This window comes from Canis lupus, chromosome 27, assembly GCF_003254725.2.
Source record: "Canis lupus dingo isolate Sandy chromosome 27, ASM325472v2, whole genome shotgun sequence".
NCBI lineage: Eukaryota > Metazoa > Chordata > Mammalia > Carnivora > Canidae > Canis > Canis lupus.
In genome coordinates, this window is record NC_064269.1 from 28,243,341 (window position 1) to 28,260,444 (window position 17,104).

Sequence of the window (17,104 nt, forward strand, 5' to 3'; positions counted from 1 at the left end):
GTACTCCTGAATGGCTGTAAATGAATGACCAAATAGTAAGACCCTGTTAATATAATACTAGTCACAAGATTTTTAGGGGGTTAAACAAGTTTTTATTTGTAGGCTGGCCCACTAACCTAACCTGTTCCTATGAAATGATACCTGTAGTCCCAGGCAACCCACTTTCATTAATGCTACGCTAAAGGACCTAGTACTAAGTAAGTCCATGTTTCCCCTACCATCTCCCTCTTTTAACACACTGCCTGTTTTCTCGTGTTACAGACTCCTTAAAGGTTGAAACCATAATTCATAGTTGTGTTGTACCTAATGAATTAGTATAAACTGCTTCACACACCTAAGAATCACATATTATAGTCTGAAACTCTTATGAATATAAAAAAGAAATATAAGATCCATGAATTGTTCTGAAGCCTTATATTGCTATATCCAATTAGAATATAGTATTAACGTACCCCAAAATTTTAAATATCAAATACGTAGTAATATATTCTAAGATGCTTCATGGCAGTTATGTTACATTCCCTATCTTTGCTCATGGTTCAAATTGTGATAATCTAGAAGAAATATTTTTTTTCCTCACTTGCAACTTTAAATGGCTATGTCAAACCAGAATTCTCTTCACTGCAGGTTAGTTTGAAATTCTAAGCACACATTAGATCCAGCTATTGCAGATACTGAAATGAAACTTCATTAATCAAAAATCAAACACTGCTCTATTTGCATATCTAAGAAAAAGTTCAAGTTTTAGAACTTAAAATTTTAAGTCAAGAAAAAAAGCAATATGAAAATATAACCTCACAAAATTTACATTCTACATTTATTACCCTGTGAAGACTTTTTTTGATTCCCAATACTGCTGCATAAGACAATGACCTTTAAATAATCAGAACAAAGTTTCTCACTGTTCAGAGAGCATTGTTTTAAGATTTACATGGCATTTTAAGTTAACCATCTTAAAGCTTTGAAGCACAAAGGAATAGTCAATGACACATCCATTTTAAGCTACCATGACCCATCATTAGAGTCATTAAGCAGTATTTTCAAAGAGTAAGCAGAAAGCTTTATAACTTTCAAATATATTAAGATGATCTTCTGTACTTCATAAACTAAGTTATTTGGATATTTAAAGCTACATTTCATAAATTATAAAATTCACTGATAATTTATGCATTCTTCCTAAAGATAAATAACATGAATTAACTTAAAAAGTAATATGGAAATTCAATAATCAAATTCAAACACTTTATATATGTATTTTTATACATACAGGTGATAATTTTGAAGCTGGCTAGCTTAAGGTATATAGGAAAAATATGCTCAGAAAAAATTTATTATTATGATCATTTTAAAATATTAATTTTTTGAACAAATATATTTAAAGTAAAATACATTCTCTGTATTATATATTCTTTTACCTAACTGTAAACTTTTACTAAAGAACTGATTTCAAAAATTATATAAAGTAAACTGATTATCCAATTCAAATCTATACAACTCCCCCCCCCAAAAAAAAAACCAAAAAACAAACATACAAAAAAAACCCAAATCTATACAACTCTTAACTCTGATCAGATCCTTTGTTGACATTAGCACTATTAACCGTTTCCAAGCAGCTCCCCAAGGAAGGTATGTATACAACACACAAAACGCAGCAACAAAAAGAAGGCACACACAACTCTGACATTATACATTTCACACTCATCTGTGGTTAACTATGCAAAGTTTAAAATAGTTGGCATGATAGGAAAGCTAAGTAGCTTTCCATATTTCCCACATCATGTCTTCTTGGCCCCAAAGTTCATCATTTTGTAGACTATTACAAATTCCCAAAATATTATAAAATCCAAAGAAATTTTAAAAGGGAATTCAGAAGTTGCCATTTCCAGCCAGCCTAATTTAAAGGCATGAAGACTGAGTTCCACAGTCTTAAGAAGGTTAAGAAACAGCCCAACTCTTCTGACATCCCCACTCCAATCCTCTTTCTTTTCCCTTACCCCCAGAGACGCAATAGTCAACACGAAAGTACTATCCAAAAATAAATTCTTTCTGGCAATGTGCCATTTTGAACAACCACCATTTGTTCAGAAAAGAAATAATCTGAGAATTAAATGTACCTTATGAACAAAAGTATAAACAACTCAAGTTCTTCAGGTCTTTCTTCTTGCTAAGGGAGACTCCAAGGAACACCAGATTAGGAACAGCAGGAGGGCTAACATGTCTTTTATTGACCTATCTTCCCTCTTCCCATGAGAACAAAACCCACCCTGTTCACTATATTACATCCTTTCTTATAATCTGATCAATAACCTCCTTTCTTCATCTAAGAAAGAAACAACAATGAGAAATACATCCACCAACATTAATCATTTTCCTACTTCACACTCCTATCCTTTCTTCTCTGGACACTCTAAATATAGTTTATGTTCCTGCTGTTTCTCATATTACTGTCTTTGCAGCCTATAAGTTCCAAAGGCATGTTCCTGTTGTTTTATTATGTGGTATGACAATGGAAATAATAATTCTTCTGACTACTTCCATGAAAATGAGATTCAGACATGACAATGTATGTGAAAGCACTTGGTAAAATGCAAAGTTTAAGATAAAAGTAGTGCCCTTGTCATATGAGAATCACAAAGCATCCCTAATTGCTCATATACAATAAGCAAAAGATTTCTAGGAAATTATGGACTTTGTTAGTGATTTAACTAATCTTAAAAGAAATTAGTCTGAAACATCCAGAAAGGAAAAGTAGTAGCACCTAACATTTAGCACGTCACATATTTGTCAATGATCATTTTACTTCAAAGAAGTTTAATGAGTGACATTTCTAGAACATGCTCAATTTTAGAACAAATAATTTTCATAATATAAATTATGACTACTTTCAGACAATTATTGGTTGTCTAGTAAAACCACATGATTAAAACCCAGTAGTTTAAAAATGTCTCCAGAATTAAAATAAAATTATTACAGCCTTCTTAACACTGCCCTCGTTTTCCTGAGAAACTTACTTGGGCATGACACTCAAAGAATCTAATTTGTTTAAGTCAACATAAAAGAAAATCTCATCAAAATGGCTAGTGGAACAAAAGAAAATTCAGCCTAACAGCTCAGTTCTGAAATAAAACATTTTCAGCCCACACAGAATAACATTTTGTACTATCATATAAACGCTCATCTAAGAATGTACACATTCACAGGAATTAAAATATTATTGAGAATTACAGTGTTACTCCTATTTTGTAAGATTAGCTAAGCTTCATGTACAGTAAAACTATAGCAGATAAAAATAAATGAACCCTATCGAAAAAAACTTCTTTCAGAGATATCAATACCAAATCCAAAAAAAATGAAGCATCCCTTTACATGGCAATACAAATTCACGTTAATACAGGATGAAAATAGCCACCAGGAAAAGACTTGGTGACTCCGCACTTTACTTATGCCTTTATTTTTTAGGTCATCTAATAATGTACAGCACAAACTCCAAATAAAAGATGTAACTGAAAGATACCCAGAGAAGAGCTACATCATAAAATACTCCATTCCTGGATCTTACTTCTGCCTTCTCTATTTCTACATCCAAATGGAAGCATTCCTAATACCTATAAATATCCCCTGACATTTTACATAAATATCATTCTGAAAAATTTTAAAACCATCCAAGTAATTATAATTTAATGGAATTATGGTGTGATCTTAAAAATAACACTCAGTAAAATACCTTACAGGGCCCGATGAAATAAAGGTGACTTTAGCTAGGTATGTTATCAATTAATAAATTATTGACATCTAAACCAAATCTTGTATTTAAGTGTTCTCTTCCAAGCCTCAGTTCCTTAAAATTAATCAAAAAATTTCAAAACAACAACAAAAAAAGCTCTTAAGTAAGTAGTTTCTAATTTAAAACAAAGATGAAAACCACCTTTAATTTCCCCTTGAGGGGTAAAACAAGTTTCCTACATACTGTTGACAACAAGTACTGTATTTGTCTCCAAGTACTACCAAATGAACGTTGAGGACAGCCCCGGTGGCTCAGCGGTTTAGCGCCGCCTTCAGCCCAGGGCGTGATCCTGGAAACCAGGGATCGAGTCCCAGGTCAGGCTCCCTGCATGGAGCCTGCTTCTCCCTCTGCCTGTCTCTCTGCCTGTCTCTCTCTCTCTCTCTCTGTCTCTCATGAATAAATAAAAACAATCTTAAAAAAATAAAAATGAACATTGAATAGAAATTAGTTCAATGTTCTATAGAATTAAAAATCAAGACTGGTCATCTCTTTTTTGTAAGCTCTAGTGAAAGGCTTTTATTCAATCACAAACCACCACAAAATATTTGTATTGTAAAGACCTAGATATATTTAAATAAACTAAGCAAATTACAATGCTCCAAAAGACATTTGTGAAATAATTAGTGTTTCTTTGTTTTTACTTTCAGCTCTGTCATTGTTCATCCAACTGTCACCTAGCTTCACGTCACTTTTGCTTCTTCTGGTCAAAATACACATGAACAGAATTCAAACAGAATTCACTTTAAAAGAAAAAAAAATGTGGTAGCATGCTAAAGACAAAATACTATAATGCTCTATCACCCAAGAATATATAGAGAGAAGCACCAAAAGTATAATTGTGGGCATAAATGATCTAATTTCCAAATGAATGAGCGTCCAGGCAAATAAAATTATGAGTGTCGTCTTTCCTCTCAGAATTACAACACTACATAAAGAACAAAGTCAATATTATAGACCTTAAAAAATCATGATCATATCTAGAGATACAACTATTCAACTGATGATTAATTACAACATTCAAATTACCAAGGAAAAAAATCATAAGTAAAAAACTCACTTTATATAGTATCTTGCACCTTCAAAAGTATATGCTTCTTCCCAGCCAGTAGGCAAATCTAAAAAACATACATTTCACAGTTAGCAGTATCTCAATGGGATAGCAAAATAGGTTTCAATCCATTTTAATTACTCATTTTCATGATCAGCTATTTTCATTTATTAAGTAAGTTTCTAAAAAAAAAAAGTTGAACTGGTAACAAAACTCATAGTCAACAAAATATCATTTTTGGGAAAATGGCTATTAAATTTAAAGCCACCAGAAAAGTATGAACAATATTAGAGATCATCTTACATGATCATATACTTTATCATAGTGAAAAGAACTACCCACTGGCATCCAGAAACAAACAAAAACTGCATAAAAAGCAACACCTGCTACTTTTTAGGTATACTGTCTATTAAGACCATACCTTTCAGCTGCATAAACGAATCTATTCAGGAAGTGTGTCACTGATGAGAAAGGACTTCCTATAAGTACTTAATTAGGGAGAAAAAACTGACATTACATACTCAATACCTGTGTATTTCTATAGACTTGACTTTTACAGACATGAAGTTTCAAGTAATAAATCTGGGGAACAATTCAGGTGAATGATGGCCATTTTATGTGTTACACATTACAGGTGGCAAGTGGCTTGAATTTAACCATAACATCTCTCTGAAATGCAAACCAATGATGTGTGTACAAAGCCACAAAGTCAAAGCTAAGTAAACCAAATCAAAAAAAAAAAAAAAAAAAAAATCATGATCAGGTCTTGGAAGTTAATGTGAAATCATATTAAAAGAATAAAATTTCCTATAGTATGAATGTTATCAAATCTGGAGGTAAACAGGATACAAATTCATATTACATATAACCAAAATAAGTGTGAAATAATTCCACAAGATGATTAGGCTACGTAATTTCAATACCGTACTGTCTTTTGTGAAATAAATTTGTTATCTATAAGGCAAGAGGCCACGAGAGTTGAAATGTATATGCAAAACCACTGAAATAGGTATACTGAAGTCGAAGACTGCGGTGGGGAGTTAAGAAATATGACAGCGTATTAGTCAGAAATGCCTTAAAAATGTAACCTCATCATGCTTGCTTACACCAGCTTTTCCCTTTCCTCCTCCACCTTTTTGCAAATTTGGGTATTAGTCACTTCACTGAACTCCAGAATCTCAGAGAGAAGGCAGGCTTGTTCGAGACCCTGGCAACTCCACGAAGACACTCAGAATCTCAGAGTTGGAGAGCAAGTATCCCAGAGGGCATCTCCAAGGGACGGCTGAAGCCTGCCTCCCCTTCGACCCGAACAGTTCTCCAGCCTTTCCAATCAGCAGAAGCAGAGAGGCAGGCCAGTGAGAGAACACATGTTCCATTTCAAAGACAAACAAGTTCCACGAATGTAAACAAAGAACGACAAAAGAAAGCCAGACCGGCACTGGGGCTACACTCAACCTTTTTTCTCCAGCTCAACTCCTATTCGGTATTCGAAACCGGCCAGCAAAGGCCCCGGAGAGAGGTCTGCTTCCCCGCCGGCCCTCTGCCATCAGGGCACAAATGGCCACACGCGCGACACCCCCCAGCACACCCACCGCTTCCTGGCGGTTCTGTGCAACCTCCGAGCTGCTGCCGGGGACTTTGAATCTCGCCGGCCAGCAGCTGCAGCGGCAAGTGCCCGCGCCGGCTCCGGCTGCTGCTCGGGGGCCGCAGGAAAAGCGCCGGGCGCTGCCCGAACCGTTCAGTGTCACACAGAGGATCGCAGCACCCCCCCCCCCCAAGTCCTCTCCTCCTCCTCCTCCTCCATCAGTCACCTACCCACAAGTCCCACCTAGGAGGAGGAGGAGGAGGAGGAGGAGGCAGCCGCACAACTGGAGGCAGCTGTCCGGGGAGCAGGGAGGAGGATGTGGAGACCATTATCCCGGCCGACGGGTGGGTGCCAGGGTCCCGGGCTGCAAGGGCGGGAGTGGGAAAGGACTTCCCAAAGGCCGAAAGGGGGTGAGATCGGGGGGCGGGGTGTGTCGGGGGGGGCATTCAGGAGTGGCTGCGGGGGGGGAACTCGGGAGCCCAGATTTCCCGGGGAGGGGAGGCGGTCTCCCTGGGGGCGCCGGGGCGGGGGCGGAGGGCGGAGGGCGCCGTCTGCGAGGAGGCGGGCGGACTCGGGAGGAGTCCCGCGGCCCCTACCTGCGGCCGCCCCCGCCGGCCTCGCCCCAGGGCCGCGCGCCGGGGCAGGGCGCCGGGGGCGGCCGGGGGGCGGCGGGGGCGGCCGGGGGCGGCCCGGGCTCTGCCGCCTCCTCCCCGCGCAGCCCGACTCCGCTCGGGCCCGCGCTCCGCGCGCGTTACCTGCGCTCTGGCGCCGGTGTCCGGTCACCACGGCCTCGCCGGTGACGGGGTGCAGCCAGGTGGTGCTCTTGGCCTCCTCGCTGCGGGGAGGAGAGAACGGGCAGAGACGGCGCGTGAGCGGGGGCCGGGGGAGCCGACCGGGCTGAAGCGGCTCGCACCGGCTCCCCCGGCCCCTCCCGCCGGCCGCCCGGCCGCCCGCGCCCCTCGCGCCCCTCGCGCCGTCCCCGGCTCTTTACTTGATGAAGAAGACGCGGCCGCCCCGGGTGATCCCGTAAGTCCAGGATCGGGGCAGGGAGCAGATCCACTCCAGGTTCAGGTCCGCCGCCATGTCTGCTCCCCAGCCGCCGCCGCCGCCGCCGCCGCCGCCTTCTCCGGCCTGCCGCCGCGGCTGCCGCGGGAGGAGGGAGCGAGCGAGCGAGAGAGCGAGCGAGAGAGCGAGAGAGAGAGCGCAGGCGGCGCGGAGCGAGCGCGGCCGGAGCGCGCCTCCCCGGCCCGGCGCGCCCCCGCGCGCGCCCTACCCCCTCGGGCGGCGCCCGCCCCGCAGCCCCGGCTGGGTCGCGCCCGCGCCGCCGCCCCTCCGCATCCTCCGCCGCCGCCGGCCGGACGCCCCGCCGCGCGCTCGGGGGATGGGCGAGTGGCGCCGCGCCCCGCGGCCAGGCCCCGCCCCCGCCCCCGCGCCCCGCCCGCCCCGCCCGCCCCGCCCGCACGCACCAAGGTTCCGGGATCGATTAAAAAAAAAAAAAAAAAAAAAAAGCCTCGTCCTGCCCCCGGGGCTTTGCCCGAAGGCTTCCCAGCCCAGAGCGGGAGTCAGAGGGAGCCTAATCCCGCGCCCCAGTTCGCCCTCTCTTTGCAACAAACGGGAGCACCGCAGCTGAGCTTTGTTATTTTAGAGCTATTGGGTATCAGAGGTTTTTCAAAAATACGCATATATATATATATATATCGCTTTAAAATAGAAAACTGTCTTATTGAAGCACACGGAAGGCTTCCCCTGTTTGTGTCTTGCGAGCCCGATATCAAAGGTTTCACTAGTTACCGTGGGCCCGTGAAATACTAGAATTCAGACTTGACAAAAGCAAGTTTGCCTCTTCGTAGGCCCCTTAAATCCTAATATTTTATAAAATAAAACCTTGACTTTTCTCTCTCTCTCTCTCTCTCTCTTTTTTTTAAAGAGATTCGGTTGTTTCCAATCTGGATTTCTACTTTCCTCTACCTCCCATGAACTACAATGGTAGCCAACTTTTTGGAGTCCTTGCCACGATGCATATTTTTAAATCCCCACAGCCGTATAGATGCTATGATAATTAATCCCCATTTTACAGATGCAAAGAAATTAAGGTTAGAGAAACCATAACTTGCCCAAGGTCACAGTTATAAGGGACAAAGCAGGGATTCAGACTGGCTCTAGAATTTAAAAAGTCTATTTCACATTGCTGTACATATTTTTAAAGTCTTGTTTCGTCTGCACCCCACCCTTTTGGTCTTTAAACAGGCAAAGGGCAGATTTCAATGCAACTGAGATCTCCTATAACACAACCTAGGAGAACTTGCCTCTTCTCTTTGTCTCTGGTCCCCTGCCACACTTGAAATTGCTTATGCATCTTTGCAGCAAGATGACTCATTCCAACAGGATACACAGTTCAATAATAATAGTACTACTTGATATTCCTATAACACCTTTTCTGACCAGTCTTGGATGCCTCCTGAAGCTTTATCTCATTCATCTTTCCAGTACCTCAAAAAAGCAAACCATCTCTTTCAACATTTAAGGAAACTAAGGCACAGAAAGAGTAAATGACCTTGGCCAAAGCCATATCCAGCAAGTCAGGTGGGGCCTGGATGAGAATGCAGTTTCATTGGACATTTTCTCTCATACTCTAATTCCCCAAGGCCAGTCTGTCTTTGGTGAAAAGAAGTCTGCAATTACTGCTATAATTTTCCTGTCCATCTGCATACACAGGGGAAAAAAAAAAAAACCATCACTTTAATGTTTTCTCTTTTTGGTGCCTTTGCATTCTCCTCTTTCATTTTGCTACTTATTACTTCTTGACATCTTATCTCCTGCCCAGTCTCTGGAAAAAGTGCCTTTTTTTTTTTTTTTTAAGTCAATGAATAACTAGCAGGAAATGTTCCACAGGACCATCAGTGGTCACTGGTTATTACATAGCAAGAAAATCAAGAGCTATTGGCTTTATATTGTGCTATCATTAGAAATTTTAAAATCTAAAGTGAATCTTTCTAATGCCATAATAACTTTAGAAATCTACTGTTAGTCTAGCTATAGTATTTGACTTTTTGACTGTGTACTATTAAGAAGTCTTTAGGTTGGCCATATATTGTATGGGGATTCCCTTTATCGGAAAATCTTTGATTTTATAAGATTCATTAGTGCAAGGCATATTTCAAAAGGTGATAGAGAGTCACTTAATAAAAATGTGTATCTTGGGGTGCCTCAGGAGGTTGAGCATCAGACTCTTGATTTCAGCTCAGGTCATGATCTTCAGGTGGTTGGGCTCTGTGCTCAGAGGGGATTCTGCTTGAGATTCTCTCTCCCTCTCCCTCTGCCCCTCCCCCTACCAAAATAAATAAATCTTTAAAATAAAATGTGTATCTTAAGAAATCACATTCACAGTGCTTAAATGCTAACCTAAAATCTTAAGTACAGGGATGCCTGGATGGCTCAGCAGTTAAGCTCTGTTTTCGACTCAGGGTGTGATACTGGAGTTCAGGGATCAAGTCCCACATTGGGCTCCCTCAGGGGAGCCTGCTTCTGCTCTGTCTGTATCCCTGTCTCTCTCTCTCTCTCTCTGTGTGTGTGTCTAATACAATTCTATATGTCCTCAAATCTAGGAAAGCCGTAAATAAAAAACTAAGATGTATGTACAAAATGAGGTATGCTTCTACTTTGGGGGAAAGACTGGCCCTCATGCCTTCTGGGAGCCCTTAAAAGAAGCTTCATACTTTAGAATGTTGAGTTCTTTGGATAATTTTCACCCTTAATGAGTAAAATAGCATATTTCTAAAAATCTTCCTAGAATGTCCTTTGTCTGAAACTTAATTGCCTTATCCTGGTCTGTTTTGCCTTTTAGTTGTACAGGTGTGTCTCGTTCACTGCAGGATGCTGGGAGTCATGTCTTCCCCATAACTGAATCCTTCCCACCCTTGAGTCAGTACTCAAAATGGTTATTGAATTTCATTTTCTTCTCAATGCCTCCACCTCCCAAAGGAGCTATTTCCCAATAACATACCCTCTTTGTACCACCCCGTAACTCTTCAGTAACCGACTCAGAACTAAACTCATATCTAACCTCTGTGTTTTCTTACTTTTTAAAAAATATTTCTATCCTATGGGACTATTTAATTTCTCATGTCATGATCTACCTTTTTTGAGGAGTATTATCCTATGACTATTGCAGCTTCTCTGAAAAAAAAAAGAGGTTTCAAAAGTACTGAACACTAAAAATAAACATCACTCCATTGATAGAGGACAATCTTTGTCCTAAAGAGCTTCCAGTTAAAATATAACAGAAAAATACACATGGTGATAAGAATAACCTAAATGAAAGTTTCTCAAAATATGTGAAAGGAAGAAGAACAAGATGACATCTTGGTAAACAAATCAATCCCACCTCCTCCTTTTAATAAAAAGCAATGAAGAAAACATGAACTCTGGAAAGTAGAGAGATTCTTGAGAGAGAGAAAAAAAAATCCTTTTACTATCAAGAAACATTTGTTCATACATATTAATGTTTATTAAAATCTACCAACAAAGTTTTGTGACTTTGATTAGATTATATCTCCGAATATATTTTCATTACCTTATGTATTTTGTTATACATTAGTCCATGAAATTAAAAATATTGTAAATAGTTCCTTTATTAAGTCATCTCCAGAGCATTCTGGATCATGAAAAGTTATGAGGAAGGGCAAAATAGAGGATCCAATTAGCTTAGTGGAAATCTAGGCAGAAAAGATGGCAAATGAGTGTCTAAGAGGGAAGAAAAATAATATTTGGAAGTTGATTTATTAGAGATTTTTTCTCTTCAAAGGTTTTAATTTTATTTTTTATTTGTTATTTTATTATTTTTTTTTTTTAGAGAGAGAGCAGGGGAGGAGCAAAGAGAGAAGGAGAGAAAGAATCATAAACAAGCTCCATGGCCAGTGTAGAGTCAGATGCAGGGCTCAATCCCACAATCCTGAGACCATGATCCAAAATCAAGAGTGGGACACTTGGCATGCCTGGGTGGCTCAGTGGTTAAGCATCCACCTTTGGCTCAAGTCGTGATCCTGGGGTCCTGGGATCCAGTTCTGTATCAGGCTCCCTGAGGGGAGCCTGCTTCTCCCTCTGCCTATGTCTCTGCCTCTCTCTCTGTGTGTCTCATGAATAAATAAATAAAATCTTTAAAAAGAAAAAAAGAAAAAGATGGGGCACTTAACTGACCGAGCCACCCAGGCATCCCAAGGATTTTTTTTTCTATTAAGGAGTAAGTTGATAACAGAATTATGGATAAAATTATTTCACTCATTCATTCAACAACCATATATAGGCTCCCTACTATGTATGGTGTGCCTGCCATTCTGCTGGGTCATGGGGATTAAAAGACTTGGCCTGCTTTGGGCAGCTTAGAAAGGGAGATGGAAATATAAATACTTAAGTACATTATGGAAGCAGCATCTTTATCCTTGTCATAGAAATAAACCTTCTATAACAGTTGTTTTCCAGAGGGTGTCCTGTGAATCACTCGAGACCTATTGCAAAGTACAGTCTTTTAATGTTGATGTTTAGGAGAGCTCTTCAGTTATTTACAGGGATAACTGAAGGAAATATGTAGCAGCACTAGTTACCCTGCTGCTGGCCAATCCCTCTACTACATCTGGGGTTCTAGACTCAGTTGGCATCTGCCTGGAGACTTGGAAAGAAGCTTGAGAGGAAGTTCAAAAATGTCTTCAAGGAGCTTACATCTGAACCCCCGGACTTGCTCAGATTAAACACCTCTTCTTTACCCTAATAAGCAAAGCTTCAATCACCTACTTCTCTCTGCTGTAAAAGAGAAAGACCAAAATTCAAATGGAGAATTAAGAAAGGAAGTATGTTATAATGCAGGGGCAGGGGGCAGGATAGAGTGAGTCAGCAGTCTGGCTGAATTTTATGCTTGGCTTTGCCATTAATTAGCTGTATGACTTTGAACAAGTCATTTAAACACTACTCCTCTCAGACCTCTGAATCCTCGTCTGTAAAAAGCGATATTAAGATATTGGTCTATTTAAGATATTACGTATGATTATTTTTCCCTCTAAAGTCTTCTGCTTTGATGGGGTGCGCAATCCAATAGCTGAAGTTGGGGATGTTTTGTCATAGTGCACAGACACGAGTAGGATACCCGCTATATAGAACTGCTTAGGATTTCCTGCCACACAGATAGTTTGTTAATAGAGAAGTTTGGAAGAGAACTTTACAAAGTTCTTTCACATGTACTCTTGTATTTAACTTGTACAAATGGCTCTGTAACATCAACGTAATTAACATTATCAACAAAAAAAAAGTGGATCCCATGAAGATACTTATAATACGGCCATTAAGTGGCAGACTTAGGGTTTGAACCAGGTCTTTGAGATATTAGATTTCACATTTTGTCCACAAGGTATTCCTGTTTAGCCAAGCTTCATTTGTTGTGTCCTCTTCCTTATCCTCACTCTCTCCCACCTACTGCAGTTGATGTCAGCTCTCACCACCTCACTGCACCTGCTGTTCCGAGTCACCAGTGTCCCCTGCCAAGTCTAGTGGATGCTTTCAGTTTCAAGCTTTCTTGGCTTCCCTGCTGTATTCACATGTCAGTCACCACTTCTACTCCTTTGAGACTTTCTACTTTAGAATTTCATGACACCACTGCCTTGAAGTTCTCCTGCTCTTCCTATAGATTATCTATAGGATGGTCACCAGGGAAGCTTATGTAATTATGGGTTCCTGAGCCTCTCTCCTGACCCATTCAACCAAAATCTCTGAGGATTAGACTGATCTGCATTTCACAAGCACTTTGGTGATTTGTATACATGGTAACTTCTGAGAACAATGCCCAGTATGATAATAATTCCTAAATCTATATTTCCAGCTTAGTTCTCTCTCCTGAGTTCTAGATCATATACCAAATTTCTTTGTAGACATGCTCCTCCTAGAATATTCTTTCTGGACGTTCCTCATATATGTCAAAACTCAACATTCCAAAACAAGTCACTTTTCTTCCAAATATGCACCTTTCCAATATAGTCTCCTCCAAGTGAATGTTACCATCATCCAAACAAATACCACACCAGAAACTTCCGAATCATCCTTCCACATCCAGTTGGTTAATACATTCTATTAATTGTGCACTAAAGGTATCACAAAGTAACCTCCCTTCCTCATTTCCCATATCCTAATATAAGCATTCACCACTGCTACCAGAATGATCTTTTTAAAAATGCAAATCTGATTATATTCCTTTCTTGCGTAAAATCCTCTCATGGCTCAAAAAACTTAGAGGATGAAATGCAAAGCCTGTTGCCTGGCATTGAAGGTCCTTCTTGATCTGTGCCCTGCCCACCTGCATGTTAGCCATATGGAATGGCCTACTGTTCTCCGAACAAACCAGACTCTTTCAAGTCTCTGTATATTCTACTCTTTCTCCCTAGAATTCTCTTCTCTGTTTACCTAACAAACTCCTACTTATGTTTAAATGCTTAGCTCAAAATTATTTCCATTAAGAAACCATCCCTTATTCCTTTGGGGCAATCTAGCTACTCCATCCACCATACAAGCTCCCATATCTTTTCTACTGCATTGTTATTATAATCTTCATCTCTTTCTTCTCCCAAAACATTTTGTTTATCTTTATCACCTCACTTTCAATAAATGTTATTTACATGAATGAATAATAGTACTGACATTTACATAGTGCCCTATACTTCACTCCATATTTGATATTTATTTCTGTTTGTATTGCAGCAACTTGCCAGTGAGTCATGTTTCCATCCTTTCTTAGATTTAACATTCTTTTCAGCTTTTTATAGACTATCCCATATAGAAGAGGAAAAAATGGCATGGACCCAACATCAGCATAGCAGTATGTGAAAATAGCTGCTTTCTATAGAGCTGTCTACCTGCCTTTAAAAATACTGAAATTTGTAGTTATACCAAGTGAAATAATGAAGGACAGGAAGGATTCAGCATTATTTTAATTTGGTAAAGAGATCTATGGAAGCATCTTTTGAATGAATTCTTCCTAGAAAAATATTGATAAGAATAATATTCAGTATTTATAAAATCAATACTTTAGTTAGGTGAATGAGGGAAAAAATACATAGGCTTATACCAAATCACAATTATGTGTATGGCTATAAATAATAAAGGTTATCATATCTCATGCCCTAAGTCTGAAGAATAATTGAAAGGATGAAGGAGAATCATTTCCTCCCTCACTGTTGGTATTTTAGACAGTGTACCAGTACTCTCTGAACAGACACATTTTCTTTAATGTTTTAAGACACTATTTGCTTAAAGCAAAAGTATTTTTCTCACCTGTTGATTCATATCTTTTTATGGAAAATCATGTACACACGCATGTGTGTATGTCTATTTTCTCAACCACTTTTTCTTGGTTTTGAATTCCTCAGTTTCCACTTGTTTATTTCAGTTACATGTAGAGTAGTAAATATATAAACAGTAATCTAAATTGGAGTATCTGTAATTAATTGTAATATATCATATAGCTCAATTTAAAGAATTATATAACGTGAGGCAGCCTGCGTGGCTCAGCGGTTTAGTGACGCCTTCAGCCCAGGTCATGATCCTGGAGACCCAGGATTGAGTCCCACATCAGGCTCCCTACATGGAGCCTGCTTCTCCCTCTGCCTGTGTCTCTGTTTCTCTGTATCTGTGTGTGTGTGTGTGTGTCTCTCATGAATAAATAAATAAAATCTTTAAAATAATAATAATAAAAAACAAAGAAAATGTAATGTGAATGCAAATTTTTTGTAGTATCAGGCACTGCCTTGTATATAGTTAGTATTCAACAAATGCTTAGTAATTGAACGGATCATAAAGTAACAGTGTATAGTGCTAGGGGGAAAACTGAGCCTTTTTAAAAAAGCTTTTCTGTTTTTTTTTTGTTTGTTTGGGGTTTTTTTAAAAGATTTTATTTATTTTTTCATGAGAGACACAGAGAAAGAGAGAGGCAGAGACACAAGCAGAGGGAGAAGCAGGCTCCATGCAGGGAGCCTAATGTGGGACTCGATCCTAGGACTCCACGAAGGCAGGCACTAAACTGGGCTGAAGGCAGGCGCTAAACCGCTGAGCCACCCAGGGATCCCCACTTTTCAGTTTTGGATATATTTTTCTTAAAAGCAAGGAGTTATAAATTCAGAAGTGTCTCATCAGTTGGATTTCTGATCTGAAGAATATGCATGTTTGACCTATGAAAATTTTAAAAAGTTATGAATAATTACAATGGAATTTAATAGATTTACAAGGAAAAGGGCTAAAAAATAAATCATAGCTGCTTAAATTTCTCTTTTTCATGTGGTTGTGTCTGGATAATAGACAGAAGAAGAGAGACTGAGCTGGAACACATTATGATGAAAACCTTAGTCCACTGGTAGTCTACCCTGCTACAACCGTGTGAGGATCTGAACCTAGGAAACAACATTGGTTAGAGTCATGTGTGTTACTCTATTTCCAATTGCGTCATTCTGAGCCCAACTTTGCCATTTCTATAGAAGAAATAGAATTAGCTACTTATGTTTTTTCCTAGACCATTTCTAAGCAGTTTCTTAGGCAATCTTGATAAAAGGGTAATTTTCAGATTTTTTGTAATTGTCATAACATTCATCATTGGCAAAGTGCAATTAATTCTGTTTATCAGCAATATTAAACATGCTCAGAAAATCAAATGCTATTCTAAATATTGATGAAAATAAAAGAATCACTCATGTTCATAAGCAAAAAAATTTGGTGCTAAATATTTTGATAGCTGGAGGAATTTTTCTTTTTATACTGTTGCGTACTCTATGGAAACTAATCTTTATTACCTTTCATTAGAGATCCTTTATGCACAGTTTATTTATTCATCCAGTTTAAATACTAGACATTTTTTATGAATCTAGTATATATCATAAACTAGGCTAGGAAGAGTCTGGACACAAAGAAATACAAATTCAGATTTTGGCCTTTGAAGCATTACAATCAAGTTGGGGTAGAAAGGTATGGGGAAAAGATAAACACACAAATGTTATACTGGTAATAAATGGTATGATAAATACTGCACAAGATGGAAGGTCAAAGCTTATAAAAAGGGCATCCATCCTGCAGCCACAAGGAGAGGTGTCCAGGAGGCCTTCCAGGAGAAAGTGGTACCTGAATAGCTGTTGTTAATTAACATGATCTCTACAAGGATTTCTTGAAATTGAATTATGCCTTAAACTGATTCTGCCTTTCTTCCTCCCTCCTCCAGCTCTGTTAAGGTCTTAGGTACAAGAAGTCCAGGGCCATGTATGGCAGAAATGAATTATTTACCCCAACATTTCTTCTTCTCTATTAAATTCCACCCCCCTCCTCAACCCACTCATTTTTTGCTGGATGTTTGGATGCTTGAAATAAAAATGTATTTCTCAGGCACCCTTTAACCTAGATGTGAGCCCTTAGATTGGGCTCTGGTGAGTGGGATATAAACAGAGAAATGTATGACAGATTAAGGGAAATATCCTTAAAAAATGGTTTGCAAATACTTGGTTCTGTGCCCCCCGCCCCCCCCCCCCCCCATCTTCCTCAACCTGCTTGGAATGTGGATGAGGCGCCTACAGCTCTTTGTTGGGTGAAGAAGACAAAAGCCACCCTAGGGATGGCAGAGCAGGCAACTGGATGTAGCCTGGGTCCCTAAGGATTACAGGCAGCAGAGCCA

General features: G+C 39.8%; 1 protein-coding gene and 1 long non-coding RNA gene across 32 annotated transcripts in view; one reads left to right on the forward strand and one right to left on the reverse strand.

Annotated features, from left to right (window-relative positions):
* PLEKHA5 (pleckstrin homology domain containing A5) overlaps window positions 1-7,742 on the reverse strand; it is a 242,712-nt gene extending 234,970 nt beyond the window's left edge. For 11 of the 30 annotated variants that reach the window (XM_049102693.1, XM_025455265.3, XM_035707576.2 and 8 more), the window contains exons 1-3: window positions 7,409-7,742; window positions 7,173-7,252; window positions 4,842-4,899 (exon numbers count right to left, since the gene is read on the reverse strand). In XM_049102693.1, coding sequence (XP_048958650.1) covers window positions 4,842-4,899; window positions 7,173-7,252; window positions 7,409-7,500 — 230 coding nt within the window. In that variant the 5' untranslated portion in view covers window positions 7,501-7,742. Of the gene's footprint in view, window positions 1-2,791; window positions 4,525-4,841; window positions 4,900-7,172; window positions 7,253-7,408 lie in introns of those variants that run through there. The other 19 variants (XM_049102680.1, XM_025455252.3, XM_049102682.1 and 16 more) reach the window with 15 other exon arrangements.
* The window catches only part of LOC112665465 (uncharacterized), a 63,057-nt gene continuing 52,617 nt past the window's right edge, over window positions 6,665-17,104 (forward strand). For both annotated transcript variants that reach the window (XR_003140394.3, XR_004809977.2), the window contains exon 1: window positions 6,665-6,761. This is a non-coding gene — a long non-coding RNA (uncharacterized LOC112665465). The remainder of the gene's footprint in view (window positions 6,762-17,104) is intronic.